The 16,308-nt window shown below is 56.1% G+C and overlaps 1 protein-coding gene across 2 annotated transcripts in view; it reads left to right on the top strand.

Annotated features, from left to right (window-relative positions):
* Positions 1 to 242: 242 nt before the first annotated feature.
* Positions 243 to 16,308, top strand: part of PLCG1 (phospholipase C gamma 1) — a 36,520-nt gene continuing 20,454 nt past the window's right edge. For both annotated transcript variants that reach the window (XM_033094776.1, XM_033094774.1), the window contains exons 1-2: positions 243 to 378; positions 768 to 1,098. In XM_033094776.1, the coding sequence (XP_032950667.1) occupies positions 882 to 1,098 (217 nt within the window). In that variant the 5' untranslated portion in view covers positions 243 to 378; positions 768 to 881. The remainder of the gene's footprint in view (positions 379 to 767; positions 1,099 to 16,308) is intronic.

Below are 16,308 nucleotides of genomic sequence, written 5' to 3'. Positions count from 1 at the left end.
AAGGCCCTGCAGGAGATGCTCAGATCTGGTGGGCTTCTCCAAGTTACAGGGCCCTCGAAGGCTACACTGGCCGCAGGAGCAGGACAGAGGTGGGTCTGCGGCCTGCGGGCCAGCCCTGCGCGGCCAGAGAGGAGGGGCGGGCTAGATCGTCTGTCCATCAGAGACCGCAGGCCAATCCGCAGACGGCCCCGCCCCCGCCCCTCCCCGGAGAGGGCGCGCAGAAGACCCGCCGCCGCCGCCGGTGTGAGGCGGCCCGGCCTGGCTCCCTCCGCCGGGCAGCCCGCCCAGGTAACTGGGTTTGGCTGGCGGGCCCGAGGGACGCTCCGCGCCCTCACCTCCCTACCCGGTTGCTGCGCGGGCGGTGCTCGGGGAGTAGGGGTGAGGAAAAAGCTACGACTGGGCCTGAGCGGGACAGTGGGCTGGGCGGCCGCCTGTGCGTGTGCGACTCACTGCGGGGCCGCCGAGCGGCTACCGCGCGTGACGGGGTCGACTGTGGCCACGCAGCTGTGTACGGGGTCGCGTGAGGAAGCTCTGCGGGACGGAGGAGTGGGGGCTTGACCGCGAGCGGCACGCGCGCTCCCGCCGCCATTGCGCCCCCGCCCGGGGCCTCGCCGGGGGTCGCGGGGCGCAGGCGCGGAGGGCGGCAGGCGGGGGTCCTCCCCACGGGCGCGCGGGCGTCTTTGTTCCCGGCGCGCGGACCGGGGCGGGGCCTGCAGGGCCGCCCCGCCCCCCGCTCAGGCCCCGCCCCGCCCCGTCTCCGCCCGCAGGAGCCGCCGCCGGGGCCCGCTCGCCGGCAGCCTCAGCCGCCGCCGCTGCCGCCTGCTCCCACCAGCCGGGCCTGCATCGCTGTCGTAGCCTCTACCGCCCCCAGGACCGGAGCCATGGCAGGCGCTGCGTCCCCCTGCGCCAATGGCTGCGGGCCCGGCGCGCCCTCGGACGCCGAGGTGCTGCACCTTTGCCGCAGCCTCGAGGTGGGCACCGTCATGACTTTGTTCTACTCCAAGAAGTCGCAGCGGCCGGAGCGGAAGACCTTCCAGGTCAAGCTGGAGACTCGGCAGATCACGTGGAGCCGCGGCGCCGACAAGATCGAGGGGGCCAGTAAGTGCGACCCCTCCCCGGGGCCCGCTGCGCGCGCGGGGGCGGCAGAGATCCGCGCCCGCCTCCCGCGCGCCCGCGGCCGCCGAGCGACTTGGACAAACTTTCCGTCCCTCCCCACACCCTCCGGACCCCGCCCCCGCCTCGGTCCCGGTGGTCACCAGGGGCGGGGGGCATCCGGGTCCTCAGTCACCTGACAGGACACCCCCTCCCCCAGCTGGGGGGAGTGTTCTGGCGCTTTGCCCAGAGGCCTAAAAATTCTAGTGAGTTGGAGACCAGCGGGGCAGGCATCGGGTCTCCCACACACCGGGAGTGGTGTCCACAGAGGCGAGGGGAGGCAAGGCGGCGCCCCCCATCCAGCCCCTGAACCTGGGGTGAGACCAGATGGTCGCCGCTCACCACCTTTTCTCCAAAAAGAGCAGTCTTGGTGAAACTCTTTGGGCCCCTAGGCTGGGCTTTTATTTGCAAAAGAACCTTTGGGTTCTTTGAGTAGAACTTAGGCAGATGTTGGAGTAGGGCTGGTTTTGGAGCCGAGCCGGGCCTACTCATCTCCCTCTTGGGGAGGAGGAAGGTGGTCTTGTTTGGTTTGGAAAAGCCTGAGAGAAGGCAGTGGCTGCTTTTTCCTACTGCTGCTTTTGTCCTGAAGCTGAATATTGGAGGTCTGTGTGGGTGAGCAGACACCCAAAGCCAGGGCAGGGACTCTTGGTAAAGATCCAGGCTCCCCTTTCCCTTGGAAGCTCAGTCTCAACTACTTGACCCCAGAAAGGCCAGCCTCAGTGCCTTGGAGTCAGATACTCTTTTCATGAGCGGGCAGCCAGTTTGGGGTCTAGCCCTTTATGTCCTGTGGCTGTAGGGAGCCAGGAGCTACTACTCTTGATTTCTTACCTTTGTGCTCTCCCGGGCCTGAGCATGGCAGCTTTTGTGCAGGTCTGAGTTGGGAGGAGGGAGTTGGGGATTTTTAAAAAAACCCAGATCTCTCAGTGTTATTCCACTTAGCACATGCCTGTGCTGTGGCCGGATGGGCACCCAGCTCTGCCCTGCGTTCCCCCCCCCCCCCCCCCCCCCCCCCCCCCCGCCTCCAAGTGTGAGAGATGATGTGTCACAACCCCAGGCTGTGGGTTGCTTCCTGCAAGGACCGCCCCCCCCACCCCCTCCAGAGACAGGTGTCAGAGCCAGGCTCAGAACTCGGTCCATGTATAGGAGGGTGGTCGGGAACTGACACCCCCAAGGGAAGGTCCTACAGACTTCCTTGAACATGCTGTATATGCATGTAGATGGGTGAGGAGATTGGGAGGAAGGAAGGCCTTGTGGTAAGGCAGCCATCCTCAACTGCAAACTCCAGATCTGACACAGCTGCTGACCTTAGAAATGGCAGCTGTCTTCCTCCATCTCCATGCCCCCATTGGCCCTGTCAGCCATTGCGAGAAAATGTTAGTGATTTGAGAGACTGGATTTCAAAGTGGAGGAAGTACAGACACTGCAGAAAGCTGAGATAGTCTTGGGAACGTCACCCACATATCAGAGTCCAGACACAGCCCCTCTCTTGCTTCTGTGGTGATCCCTATGCTGTGCCTAAATGGGGTCCCTGGCTGGAGGTTCCCAGATAGAGAGCTCCTGGGTAACAACAGGCTGCATTTCAAACCACGCATGTAACCAGCAGGTAATAAGTGCAGCCCAGGGGTTGAAGGCAAGGCTCGATTTGAGGCCTGTATATTAGTTGTGTGTCCCCAGTCAGTTCCTTATCTTCTCCTGTCCTTACTTTTCATCTGTAAAGTAGGAATAATAACATATCCGCTATATGTGGTTGCTCAGGGGAGTAAATGAGAAAATTGATGTGAAAACATCTAGCACAGTGCCTGACACATGATCAATGCTTAGTAAATGTGAGCTGTTGTTAATAATGACAATAACAGATTATGACTGCCCTGCTAGACCCTGGACTGTGAATATTGTGCAGGGGGAGTGTGGGTGTAGGAGAGTCTGAGAGTGCAGGAAGGGAGGAGGATGGCAACTGAGTTCACATTTCACTTAGATCACTACCCGGAAAAGGGTAGGAAAGGGGGTTTTTTTGCCCCAACCCATCTACCTACCCACCCACCTACCATGTAGAATAGTGTGTAGAGTAAATATATGGAGATTTGCACATCTGACACCTGATTTTTTTTTTGTTTGTAAGTTGGGGCCTGAACAGAAGGCAGAGGTGTGGAGAGGGAAGGATTTAGTCCACGGTGTCACAGGTCTTTGGGGGATGGAGGCAGGAATGCAGAGGACCTGATGACCCCAGCCCCCGTGGGTGGGTCAGTCAGAGAGGTGCATATTCAATGATCTTACTAGTTAGCTGGGATTTGAGAGACCTGGAGCATAGGTAAAGGGTGTAGAAGGGGCCCTGGCCCTTTGATTTTGGAGGCCCGATTGAAAGAGCCTCGGTAACAAGGTTAGTAGGCTACTGTGTTTCCCCCAAAATAAGACTTAGCCAGGACCATCAGCTCTAATGTGTATTTTGGAGCAAAAATTAATATAAGACTCAGTCTTATTTTAATATAAGACCAGGTCTAATATGATATAATATAATACCTGGTCTTATTAATTTTTGCTCCAAAAGACGCATTAGAACAGATGGTCCAGCTAGGTCTCATTTTGGGGGACTCACGGCAGTAGATGCCTGTGTAGAGTTCAGACTGTGCACGTGGAGCCCCCCACTGAAACTGGCCCACTTCTGCCCATTCATGGGTTTACCTTGTTGGTGGGTTCTGACTCCTGAAGCCCTGCTCTGCAAGCTCTGAGGAAGGTTGGGCTGCCAGCTGGGTCCCCTGCCACCTGGCCTCTTGCCCAGGTGCCTGGCCTTTTCCTGCTGGCCCTGCCAGGGTACCATGCAGTGCCTGTAGCCTGGCCAAAGACTGAGACACTTGTGCTACCCTCATGGTGCCTGTGGCCCCGTAGGAGATGGTGTATGTAGTTCAGGGAAAGTGCACAGCACTCGTGTGTAAGACCTGTTCCCTCTCACTTTACCACTTGTGAAGTAGGCCTGCTGATGTCTAGAGCGGTAGTTTGGCTTAGAAGAGGGGTGGGGAAATGCTTTGGTACCAGTTGTCATAGTGGTGTGACAGGAACCACTTTTTTTTTTTTTTTTTTTTTTGCAGATACTGACATAAGTGAATATAAAGCAATTATAGACTTCCTGCTGAGTGCTACAAAGGCTTTTCATCATGTTTTCTTGGTTGATCCTCACAAGGGCCCTGGGGGGTAGTCCAGAGTAGTATCCCATTTTACAGATGAGGAAATGGAAATCCAGGGAGTGAATTATGTCACGGGTCATAGTGCTGATGTGGGACAGTCATAGCTGGCTGGCCAATCCCAGGAGGCTCTAAGCCTTGGGGTTGTGCTGCGAGTGGGCCCCAGGCCCGTTGCTCCTCTGAGGAGAAACCTTTGTGCTCAGACTGTACAGTACAGACAGCCTCAGCCTCCCTAGGCTCTGGCGCCACACTTTTCCTTCTGGTGCCTTTTGGGATGAGATGGTTCAGTCAAGGGTCATTGTGGGCCAGGGCCCAGGTGTAGGCTCCACGGAGGGCTCTGCATGCCAGCCGCACACCGGGGTTGAAACCCTAGGCTTTCTTTTTGATTCTTCTGTAGATTCTCTTCTAGATGCTAGGCCCCCTGAGGTGGTGAATGAAAACAGGTCCTTACCCTCAGGGAAACTGAAGTAGACAATTCCAAGTGGTGCCCTTGATGACAAGGGGTGGGGAGTGGCCAAAGAAAGCACACCACGTGGACAGAGAGGAGGTGAGGTTGGGACATAGGGGCTTTACCCGTCTGGGTGTCAGACTGCTGAGGAGACAGACCACGAGGCCTGTTCTCAGGGCAGCAGGCGGGGTGTCATCAGGGGTTTTCTTTGTACTGGCTGGCTGCTCCCAGTGGGAGAGGGGCAAGAACACATGTCAGGCTCTCCAGAGCTAGCCGTCCCTGCCTGTGTGTTTCCTGTCTGACTTTACGTAGTTTTTTCCAGGGGAAGTCAGACCTCTTAGTGTTTCCTCAGCACCCCAGGCTTGCCCTGATGTGTGGGTTTCAGACCAGGCCTGCCAGGACCCCCTGTCCATCTGGGGCTCTCTTTCCTGTGAACCTCAGAAAGGGGCCTGCAGCACAGATGACTGGAGGAGCTGAGTGTATGCAGCACTGGGTGCCCCAATACCACAATACTGTGTGTGTACATACACAGACGCACAGGCTTGAGTCACTGGTTAGAGATCGTGGCCACTAGCCTTGTTTTGGGGTAGCCCCTTGGAATGAGGGGCATGTATTTGTTCAATAAATAGTGTTTGAAGACCTCCTGTTTGCCCACTGAGAGTTCAAAAGATAAATAAGACATGATCTGTGCCATTGAGGAACTGCCAGGCCCTTGGAGGAGACAGACTTGGGAACATGTAATTATAATCCCATGTGTTACATACCAGGATAAAGGTCTGTACCGAGAGCGCTGGGAGTGCAGAGGAACAAGCTTTGCTTAGCGAGTTGGGATTGAGAGGAGAGAGCCAGGAGACGTGAGCTGGGAGCTGGGCCTTGAACGATTCGGGAACTGTGGCTGAGGGGCGGGGTGGGGGTCGCTGCAGGGGTCTGGAATGTGTGGAGTGTGGTGGAGATGAGGCTGGGACTGGTTGGTGGCAGCTTAGGGAGGTGCCCCGTGTGCCCTGCTCACGGGCTACACTCTGTCCTGTGGACAGTGAGTGTCAGCAGAGGCTACATTGGGACCGTCTCGTGTGTTTGGGAGAGGTTGAGGAGGGAGACCGGTGAGCTGCAGTTTGCAGGAGAGAGCTGACAAGCAGGGCAAGACCTCCTCGCTGTGGGAGGGTGCGGACGCAGTGGTGGTGGAGGGCTGGGGTTGGGTCTGGAGGGATGGCGGTGCAGATAAACTGTGCTGCCCACTTACACGTGGATTTTACCGGTAGTTTGGATCCACAGCTGGGCACCTGCGGATGTGGAGGGCTGACTGTCTGCATTGTTCTGGGCCATTTTATATAAGGGACCTGAGCATCTGCGGTTTTGGTATCTGGGGGGGTCCTAGAACCAATCCCCTGCAGATACTAAGGGTCGACTGGAGAGTCAGAAATTAGGCACGGGTTTTGGACTGTGTGGGGCGAGGTGGGGCAGTGCCCCTGTCATTGTTCAAGGGTCAACTGTAGTTTAGCATTTGGGCTCTGAACTTGGACTTCTTAGTTTAAAAATCCTGTTCTGCAACTTGCTCTGTGACCTTGAGTATGTGACTTTCCCTCTCTGGGCTCCTCATTTATAAAAGGGGGCTAGGTATAAACTACATTTGCCTCATGAGGATTTTGTGAGGATTTGATGAGAATCTGTGTAAAGTGCTTTAAATTGAGCGTGGCACAGTGTCCATGGGAGCTCTGACGAGGAGGAAGATGAGGTCCCAGGAGGACCTGATAGCAGAAGGGCGCAAACACCCCTGTTACATGAGGGGCCTGCTGCCTGGCCACCAAGCCCTTTGATTCAAGAGACAAGGCGACCCACCCATCTCCTCCCTTGAAGCTCTCAGCCACCGCTCTGTTGTCAGGATTGTTCCCCACAGCTGCCTTTTGCGGGGTGACAGGGCACTTGACTGGAAGTACCTGCTTTGGTGTCGTAGGAAGGTAACAGACTGGTCTATTTAGGAGTGCCTAGACCACAGAAATGCTATCTGAACACCCTGGTAGGAGAACTCCGTCTTCCAGGAAGTATTTTAATGCCACCGCCTCAGAGTGGCAGGGCCTGCCTCTGCCCCTACTGTCACCCTCTGTGTCAGTCTTCATTAACTAATGGCATCTCTTCCCACTCTGTGCTCTTTTCCTCTGGGACATGGCTTCAAGGCGGCCAGAAATGGATAATGTCGAAAGGCCTGCTATTAGGACTTTTTCCCTTCTCCACTCCCTCTCTGAGAACTGGAGATGTCCGTGGGGACTTTGACGAGAGTTCTAGGAGAAACGGGGGTGGGATGAGGCAGAGGAACGTTCTGGTGCTCCTTGAGTGCTTTGTTCAGAGAAGCATGGCGCCTGTATTTCCCTGGGGGCGATCTTTGAGAGCAGCGTGGTGACAGGTGACAAGACTCTAGGCAAAGCAGAGCCAAGGGTGAGGCGTGACCTCCAGTGGTTGGTAATTGGGCTGCAGTGACCAGAGATTTGAGTGTAGAGTCAGTCAGATTTGGGTTCGAGCCTCAGCTTTTCCTGTGACCTTGAGCAAGTAACTTTAACCTATCTGAAACGAATCTTTAGCTGTAAAAATAATTCCTTCCTCACAGAGCTGTATACTAACAATAGTCAAATGAAAGTAAGAGATTTTATATGTGACATCAGCACAGCATTTGGCACCTGTGGGCTCTTAATAAGTATTTGTTTCCTTTGGTCTCATCTTAACTAATGACAGAGCTCCAGTGCCACCCCCAAGCTTGGCCACCAGTGCTGCCCTGACAGCTTAGGCTGGAAGTCTGTTTCCTTCTTGTTTTCTTTGTTCCCTCCTCCAGTCTGTACACAGGGGCCTAGGGCATGAGAAAAATCTGGGTATTTGAATAGTATGTTGGAGTTCATGGAGTATTTTCTCATCTATTGTGTTGTTTGAGCTCTACCACAGTTCTGTGAGTCGAGGGTGGGCAAGAGTGAGTAGCCCTGTCTTACAGATGAGGAAACCAAGGCCCCACGGGTAAGGCCACACAGCAAGCTCATGGCAGTGACCTCGACCAGAGCCTGGCATTTCTGATTCTCACTACAATATTCAGTTCATTCTTCCACTCTGGAGAAAATGACAATAATGTGGACTCTTCTGTAGGACCAGAGTTTTGGTACTGTTTTGTTTAACGTGGACATTGCTATCTGATGTCTACCCTTGCCCTCCAGGTTTGTCTGTGGACAAACTAGACTGACTCAGTGCTTCCGTCTAGAGCCTCTGCTGCCCTCGTCTTGCTACAGTACCCTCATCAAGATTCTTTCCCACACTCCTATCGGGGTGGGGGGTAGGAGCAGCTGTTTTGAGGTGGAGGAACAGAGGAGCCTCATCTGACTTGCTCTCACTGGCTCATGACAACAGCTGTACCCAAGTCTCTGCCAGGGAACCGGGCACCTGGGGCGCCATGCTCTAGGAGCTCCGAGAAGGGCCTTCCCAGGCCCCCTGCAGACAAGCTCCCACGCCTGCCTTCACCCACGTGCTCCTTTGGTTGTCTCTCACTTACTGTGGGCCGAGCTGCTGTGTTAGGCCTGCTGAACTGGACGTGATTACTCTAACTTCTGGCTTGTTCAGTAGAGCTCTAGCCTGGTGTGCTTTCTGTATCACCAGAGCTATTCTTTTCTTAAAAAAGAAAAAAGCCAGCTCTCTTGGGCCTCTGTGGCATACTGAACAAGTGAGACACCACTGGTGCTTCCCTGGCTTGGGACGACGGCATCGGCTAATGTGCCAAGCACTGTGGAGCCCAGTAGCGAACATAAAGTTTAAGGTAGATGCAGCCAGAAAGGACGTAAACAGCCAGGGAGTAAACATAATTCTGGGGCCTGGGGAGTGCTGTGACAGAAACAAGACAGAGGCTGCTGTGTCTGTCAGGAGAGGGGAGGGTGGGCCGTGGTAGGTAACGCTCGACCCCACATTTCAGTGGCTGACGACCACCAAGGCTCATTTCTCCCTTTAGCTACATGTGCATGTCCATGGTGAGCCAGTCCTCTGTCCCTGGAGAGTGGCCTCAGTGGCTCTGGGTTAGCCCTCTGGCGCAGAGCCTTAACACTGGGCAGAATAGGCTGGAGAGGGATTCGGAGAATGGCGACTGGGAGGAATTGATTTCTGTGACTTGGGCCAAGACGCAGTGAGGCAGAGGACGTGGCTATCTGTGTGGGTCAAGAGGCTGCTTTGGCTGGGGTCTTTGAAGAGGTGTCTTGTGTTCAGACTTTGAGGTGTAGCTGTGCCCTTGCCTGTCATCTCCCTGTACTCACCCCGACACTCGTGCCCTCGTTTGAGCTGCTCCGGAGCCTGGTCTGTTATGGCCACAGCTCTTGCTGTCACCCCACAGTGAGGCCCTCTCATCACAGCTCCCTAGGGCTCCTTTGCGGGTGTGCTGAGGCCTCGGAGTAGGGAATGCCCGCAGCCCCCAGAGAAGAGGGAAAGTGGTGTGAGAAGGCCGTGGTCCCCGAATACTCTGGTGTTTGGGGTGGGGCAGTAAGGAAAGTGGAGTTAGTTGCTTTGGGGGCCACCGTGGTCCCAGGAGGTGGGGCTCTGAGGGCCTTTGCTTGCATTCAGGGCTCAGTTCTTCATGTGCCCCTTCACTCCTTGCAGGACTAGTTCCTTTTGCAGTGGCGCTTGGCCAGCCTTTGAGAGGCTGCAGTGCCATGTGCCGAGGCACAAGTCCTAGCTCTCCCCACTCATCACCTCCTAGGAACTGGGCCCCTCCTGGGGGAAGCAGGGAGGGCTCCTTTCTATAGCCCACATGTACGCTTTGTGTATAGGCTCTGCTGCTTCCTTCCGGGCCCTTCCCGGTGTTGGCGGGTGGCCCTGGCTTCAGCGAGACTCAGGATGCAGAATAAACAGGGCGGGACTTTCTCTTGCAGAAGACTGGCATCTCCTTTGCTGAGCCCAGGCCTGCCACAGAAGGCTGGGGTTAGGAAGCAAGAAAAGGAGGTGACCCAGTCCTTGATCCTGGGGAGCCTGTGGCCTGGGACATGGAAAAGACCACGAAAGCGAGGGCTGGCAGGAGACAGTTGTGCCTAAAGGGCTGCAGGCTGAGGGTCCACATGCAATCAGCCTCTGCTCTGTAGCAGCCCATCCTGCCCCTGTCGGCTCCCTCTACTGGCCAGCATGCTCCTGTTGGTTAGAGGATGTGTGCAAAGGCTGTGAGGGGCCTGGGAGCCAGGCGTGGGCATGGTGAAGAGTGGGCGGTCTGAGCACAGCTCCGGCCCTGGCAGCAAACAGCTGACCCGTCTGGGGAAGGTTTGGGCCACAGCGTTTGACCGCTTGTTTGTGTGAGATCTAATTCTAACTCATGGGGCTGGGATGTTCGCTTTGAGGTTGGCTTCCTGTTTTCTTGGACACCTGGGGACATGGCTGAGCTGACATGGCCTGAGGGAAGTGGTTGTTTAAGGGCTGTCCCCAGGTCACAGTGTCCCTGGCTTGGCCCTGCCTGTGGGGGGCGTAGGGCATTGACAACACTGGCCCTGCCTGTGGTGGTGTGGGGGTGGTGTGGGGGTGTGGTGGGGGAGCTTAACCCCACGGGATTGAGGGACTTCAGCTTGGGCCCAGCGTGTTCACAGAGCGGCTCACCGCAGGTGAGGGGAGCAGTGACCACAGGGCCCAAAGGATTCTCAGTCCTCTCAGGGGCAGGAGGTCATCTGGGAGGTTGGGCAGCGACAAGGGCGGAGAGTGATGGGACCCCTTAGGCTCTGCAGACCACGTCCCCTGTTCCACCTGTTCGGAAGTAGTGCTCTTCTTACCCAGCAGTGAGTGTCAGTTGCCTGTGTTCGCTTGTCGGTTCTTAACGGGGACTGTGGCTTTTCTTGGGAGCTCTTGGAGTATTCAGCCAGGAGGTTAGAAGGGGAACCTATGTCACTTGGTCAGGGATTTTCCTCAGGGTCTCTTGAGGCCAGCAGTGAAATCCATAGAGCATGCTCTCCAGTGAGAACAGAATGTCTGGTGCCTGGACTGCTGTGTCCAGGACATCCATGTCCCTGGCCTGAGAACGGGCCCTCCTTGGATGGGTGCGTCTCTGCAGGCTGGGGTGGGAGGCGGGAGGCAGCTGTCCTAGGATGTGTGCTAGTACAGGGGGAGGCGAGAAGCTATCTTAAGAGGGGAGAATGAGGGAATTCAAATCAGGAAGGGAAGTCCCAAGGCAGCCATCCCTCTCAGTAGGGGAGGCCATCTCTAAGAATCAGGGCTTCCCAGGGAGGCAGGCAGTGAGGGAGTGAGTTCCCTATCACCTCAGAGTGAGGTCAGAGTCTAGACACGCACTGGGGCCTTGCCTCCCCAGGAAGCAAAAGGACAAGGACAGTGGCTTGGCGTGGGCTGACATGGCCCACAGGGAATGTGGCCAAATGCTGAGGAGAGGCTGGGCCAGGCAGCTCTAAAACGGAAGAGGCTAGTCGGGCGTCGGAAGAGGGTGTCTCAGCCAGCAGACCACTGACTCGATGGCTCTTTTCATTACTTAGAATGTCTCCAACCTCCTAGTCGGGGTTCACTCTGTTGGGGTTTAAGGGCTGGCCCCACAGCTCAACGCCCCTCCGCCCCAGAGAGAGCAGCTCCTGCGGTGCCAGTAACACGGAAACCAAAGAGCCGGGGCTGGGGTGGTGAGAAGGCATGGGGCTCAGCGAGCTCCACAAGGGGAGGCCTCTGCTATCCCCACACTTCAGCCCTTGTCACTCAGACCCCCATCAGAGGCCCCTGGTGTGTCCTTGGGGGAGGGAGGCCCCGGCTTTTTCTTTCCAACTCATCCCGGTTCCTGCTGGGCTCTGGAGAACTGAAGCTGAGGGCAGCATCCGTGCTCAAGGAGCTTACACTCCAGTGGGGGTGCTGCCTGTCAGTCAGATGGCCTTAGCTACTCAGCCGGTTCCCACTCATCGCTAGCTCTGGCGGGAATAATAAAGCCAATAGGGTTTGTTCGAGGAGTAGATGGGAGTGGGGGAAGGAGATGGTAAGGGTGATTCTAAAGTCTCTAGTTCCTGTTTGGAGGTGCTGCTGTTAGCTGGCCCAAGTGCTGTGGCAAGAGGCCTGGGCTTCAGTGGGAGAAGACAGTACTGGGTTTTGAGGGCTTGACCCCGAGGTGTTTTTGAGCTGAACAGATGCCAAGGTGGAGATGGTGAGTAGGCAATTGGGTTGAAGAGTCTGAAGCTTCAGAGTCAAGGACGAGGCTAGAGCTGTGTTGCTGAGGCAGTTGAAGCTGTGCGTGTGGATGGCACGGGCTAGGGAGACGGTCGAGCACAGGAGAGAGCGGCCCTTGGCCTGGCCTTGTGGGAGGCTAACGCGTAATGGGGCTGGGCGTGGGCCCAAGGGGTAGCAGGAAAACCGGGAGAGCTTGTGAGGAAGAAGCGAAGGGCAGAGCTTCACGCAGGACGGAGGGTGTGGTCGACCCTGTTGATTGCTCTGAGCGTCAGGAAAGAGGATAAAAAGTAACCTATGCTCATTATTCTGGTTCTCCAGGTGGCCTGAATATACTATGGGGGGCATATCATGGGGCCTTTCTAGATCCTGGGCACCTCTGGGACCTGGTGCTGCTGGGCCCTCAGCCCCTCTGCTGTAGCCGGGGGACTGGGGACACAGGCCATCTAGAACTGGGGCAGCATCAGCCTGCAGGGGAGGCAGAGGTCAGAGTGCATAGGACCTCTGCCCTGGAGACGGACCCGTGGGCGGCCTGTGGTCATCTATGTTGGAGCAGAAAAATTGGGGCAAGCCCCTCTTGTTGCAACTTCCACTTACTGTGGCAGCGAAGGCGGGTATAGGCCACTCTTCCCTCCCTTCTCATCCACGAAACTGAACAAACGCCCTTGTTCCCCAAACAACCAAACTACTGCATCCAGGCTTTGGCTTCTGTGGTCCCCTTTGCCTGTGTGGGCAAGTCAGCCCTCCAGCCCTGCCTTCTCTGGAGCAGCCCGAGACTTCCCAAGTGGAACTGCTCACTTTCTCCACGCTCTCAGCACCACAGACACATATTGCCCTGTTGTTCCACTCTTGGCACGACCTCCTAGTTATCTGCTTCCCCATCTGTTTCCTCCACCGGGCAGGGGCTTTCTCAGGGGCAGGAACTCCAGTGCCTTCTGGATCTCTGCTTAGCCAGGACCCAGCGCAGGGCTTGACACGGACGGGTAGATGCCTAATACATGTTTGATGGGCTGATGGAATTAATGAATAAGCCTGATAGACACCTGCTCAGCCCTCTCCCAGCTTTGAGTTTTCTGGGTGGGTGGAACCTTCTGTCCCTTCCTTCCTTTGGGGCCTCGGCATGCTTTTCCCATCTCCAAAGTGGGTGGGCTTAGTCTAGCGTCCTAGCGAAGAGGGCTGCCTGCCTGGAAAGTGGAAAGTCTCACAGGGCCCGTCCTGCTTCTCTGCATACCCTTGTCAGGGATGGTGGCTGCAGTGGGGCCACTGCAGAGGGTCGCAGTTCTGCCATGAACTACATGTGAGCGTGATGAAATCGTTTGGAGCCTGTATTTCCTCATCTCTCCAAAGAGGAGATTCCTCCAGAATCTAGACTGTAGATGACTCACCACGTACGGTGAGGATCCTTCACAGCTGTGACCTGAAGCAGTTAGCAAGGAGGGGTGCAGGGTCCCAGGTAGGAGGAGCCACAGACCTACATCCAGCTGACTGAATGGCCTTTTCCTGTTTATCAAGGTGGGAGAGGGGCCGGATGTCGAGTCCGGCCTGGCTGCTCTTCTTGGTCAGGTGTTTGGGGGACAACAGCTGACGAAATCCCAGCTGGGGATAGATGCTGAGCTCTGACATTGGTATACCTAGACTCCAGGGTTCAGCCAGGGTTTCCGTGTATGCATCCTGGAAAGGGGGCCCTTTTCCTCTCTCCCCGGTTGGTCTGGTTTGAAGGCAGCTGCCATCCAGGAAGGGGAAGGAGCTAAGTATCAGGCTCACTGGGTCTCCAAGCCTGGACCCTCATCTGTCAAATGGAGGAGGATAGCTACCCACCCCTCTGCGTTTGCCTTCCTCTGGTGGGAGCTGGGAGCTGCTCCTGGCGGTTTCTGTTGGAAGGTCGGAGGGGAAGAGTTACAGCCTCAGAACAGAGAGGAGAATGGAGAGGGAGGGGAAGCTGATTCCTCCCAGAGGCCTTGGGCAGCAGGCAGCCAGCGTGGGAACTGCTGGCCCGCCCGTGCACCGGGCTGCTGCTGCATCAGGTTCCTGCTCACGGGTGCCCAGCTTCTGTCCGTGTCTCCTCTTCCTCCACCTCCTGCCTTTGCCTCAGAGCTGTGAAGCCTCGTTGAGACTGCGTACTCCTGGCTGGGACTGACACCCTGGGGGCCCGAGCCCCTTTGCCTCGGGCTCCCTGTGACGGGGGCGTACAGTGCCTGCCCCACCCTGGCTGCACTGTGCAGGAACCTGTGTGTAGGTGTGGCAGAGGTGCAGGGCTGGGGAATGGCCGGATGGCAGTCGCTTCCCCTTGGGGCTTCCTTACTCCATCTCAACATCCTCTGGGGGAGACGGCTCAGCTCCATTTGTGCTCCCTCAGGCCCTGGGGGTGTTGTTGAGTTGGAGGACGGGGGGACCGGGAATGGCCCATCTGTTTGCGCAGGCTGTGCGTGGAGAGGGTGACTGCTGAGATCATTTCTGGGAAGATCTGCACACCTTTCTGCCTCCTGGGACCCACTCCTCTGAATCGCCTGGTGGCCTTGGCTTAGAGCCAGGAGGGGCGTGGTACTCAGGGAGCCTTGCCTCTCCTACTGTAACATCTCTCCAAAGCTCCATTAGCTCCCCCTGGTTCCCCCTGGCTGCAGGAACCTCTGTGCAGGACCTCCCACTGTTTGCAGATTGCACTGGTCCCCATGTTCCACTGCTGTGCCTGGTCCTTTTCTCTGTCCCCACGGTCGCCTCCCTGACCAGTGCATTTGTAGGTTTGTTGTAGCTCTTCAGCCATTGTTGCTCCACTGCACCACTTCTTCCATCCCTGATACCATCTGTGAGCCCCGCTGGTCCTCGTGCCGCTTTTAGATAACAGCTCTGGGGTCTAAGTCGCATGTGTTCATTCCTGCTCCTAAACACCCTAAACATTTGAGGCTTCCCCAGGTCCTGGGTTTGGGGAATGGAGGGAAGAGTCCAAAGTGGTTTCCTCCTTGGGGAGCTCACAGGCCAGTGGCCTAGACACCAGGAAGCACTAGACGGTGTGACGAGAGTCCTGGAGCACACGTATGCCACTGGGGGGGCCTGATGGAGAGTCAAGAGAGAAGGTGGCCCTGGCTTGTGCAAAGGCTTAGAGGCAGGAAGGAGGGCTGGGAGCCATGTGGGCCTGGGGGATCTGGGTGCTTACATCCCACAGGTGGGAGCGCTGAAAACCCCTGAGCGAAGGGGCCTGTCTAGGTAATATTCACTTACCTCTCTCAAGCTGTTGAGATTTTGGAAAGACCTTTCATATTTATCATGAGTTGCAGTTTTTTTAAGTTTCAAAATGTTATTTACATACATTACATATGAATATTTTCTATTGTAGTTTACATCAGTTAACTTATAATTACTTTGTAAAGGGAAAACTCTTAAGAGAAATATTTTGGTAAAAGCACGTTTCATGTCCAGAAGTTTGTGATACATGCCATTTCCTTTTTTGTTGTTGTTGTGATGGTGGTGGTGGTTTTCTTGGCCATATCTTCATTTGGGGGTTTTAATTTTCAGTATGTCCTCCTGCCCCTTTCTGGTAAAATCACTTTTGTATTTCTCAACTCATTGACGTCTCGCAGTGGCCCAGTGGAGGAAGTACCAGGAGTGGTGATCCCATTTGGCAGATGAGGAAAGTGAGGCTCAAAGGCGCTGCCTCCTCCCCAGCTTGCCAGTGCTTTTGCTCACGGTTCTTTTCTGTATGTCTTCCTTGCTTGATGGGTGGTTAATGGTCCAGCAGGTTTGGGGGACTTCTACCTGTGTAGGGCCATTTGGAAAGTGGCTTCGCTGAGGGCACTAGATGCTGAGACACGGGCTCCTGACCAAGAAGCTTGGGTCTAATTTAGGGTCTTAGATTTACTGCCTGGGCTCCCTCTCCCACTTCCAGGGCCCACCGTGGTCAGGATAAAGCCGTGTTTCTACTCCCAGGGCAGCATTGGCTGGCTCTCTTTGGCTGTGCTCATTAAGGAACCCTGAAAAGGCCTTGGCGCCCCACCCTTGCTGCTTTTTCTCTTCCCTGGGATTCTCGTTGTCCTGGGACTCTGCCTGGTCAATAGGAATGCTGCCCCAGGTGCATCCCTGAGGGACTGTCCTACTGCGCTGGGCAGGGGGAGGGCTGATGGGGCCTCATGGCTTGGCCTGATGTTTGGGAGCGGTGGGGAGTAGCATTCCAAGACAGAAAGCAGCCCTCCCTTCAGAGGGGCTGAGCACAGGCCAATCCTCTTCCCCCTTCCCAGGCTCCAGACTGGTTGCCTGCCAGTTAGTTTGTCCCCTTCACAGTACCCTTTCCTCCCCAACCCAAGGCAGTGGGTGCTGTCCTGGCGTGGGGGCCTATGCTGCCGCAGAGGCAGGTTCTAAGCTGGCCCTGAGAGCAGCAGTACCCTTTGCTGCAGTCTCGCT

Source organism: Rhinolophus ferrumequinum, chromosome 23 (genome assembly GCF_004115265.2).
Source record: "Rhinolophus ferrumequinum isolate MPI-CBG mRhiFer1 chromosome 23, mRhiFer1_v1.p, whole genome shotgun sequence".
In the NCBI taxonomy this organism is placed as follows: domain Eukaryota; kingdom Metazoa; phylum Chordata; class Mammalia; order Chiroptera; family Rhinolophidae; genus Rhinolophus; species Rhinolophus ferrumequinum.
This window is presented reverse-complemented; position numbering and strand designations above follow the sequence as displayed.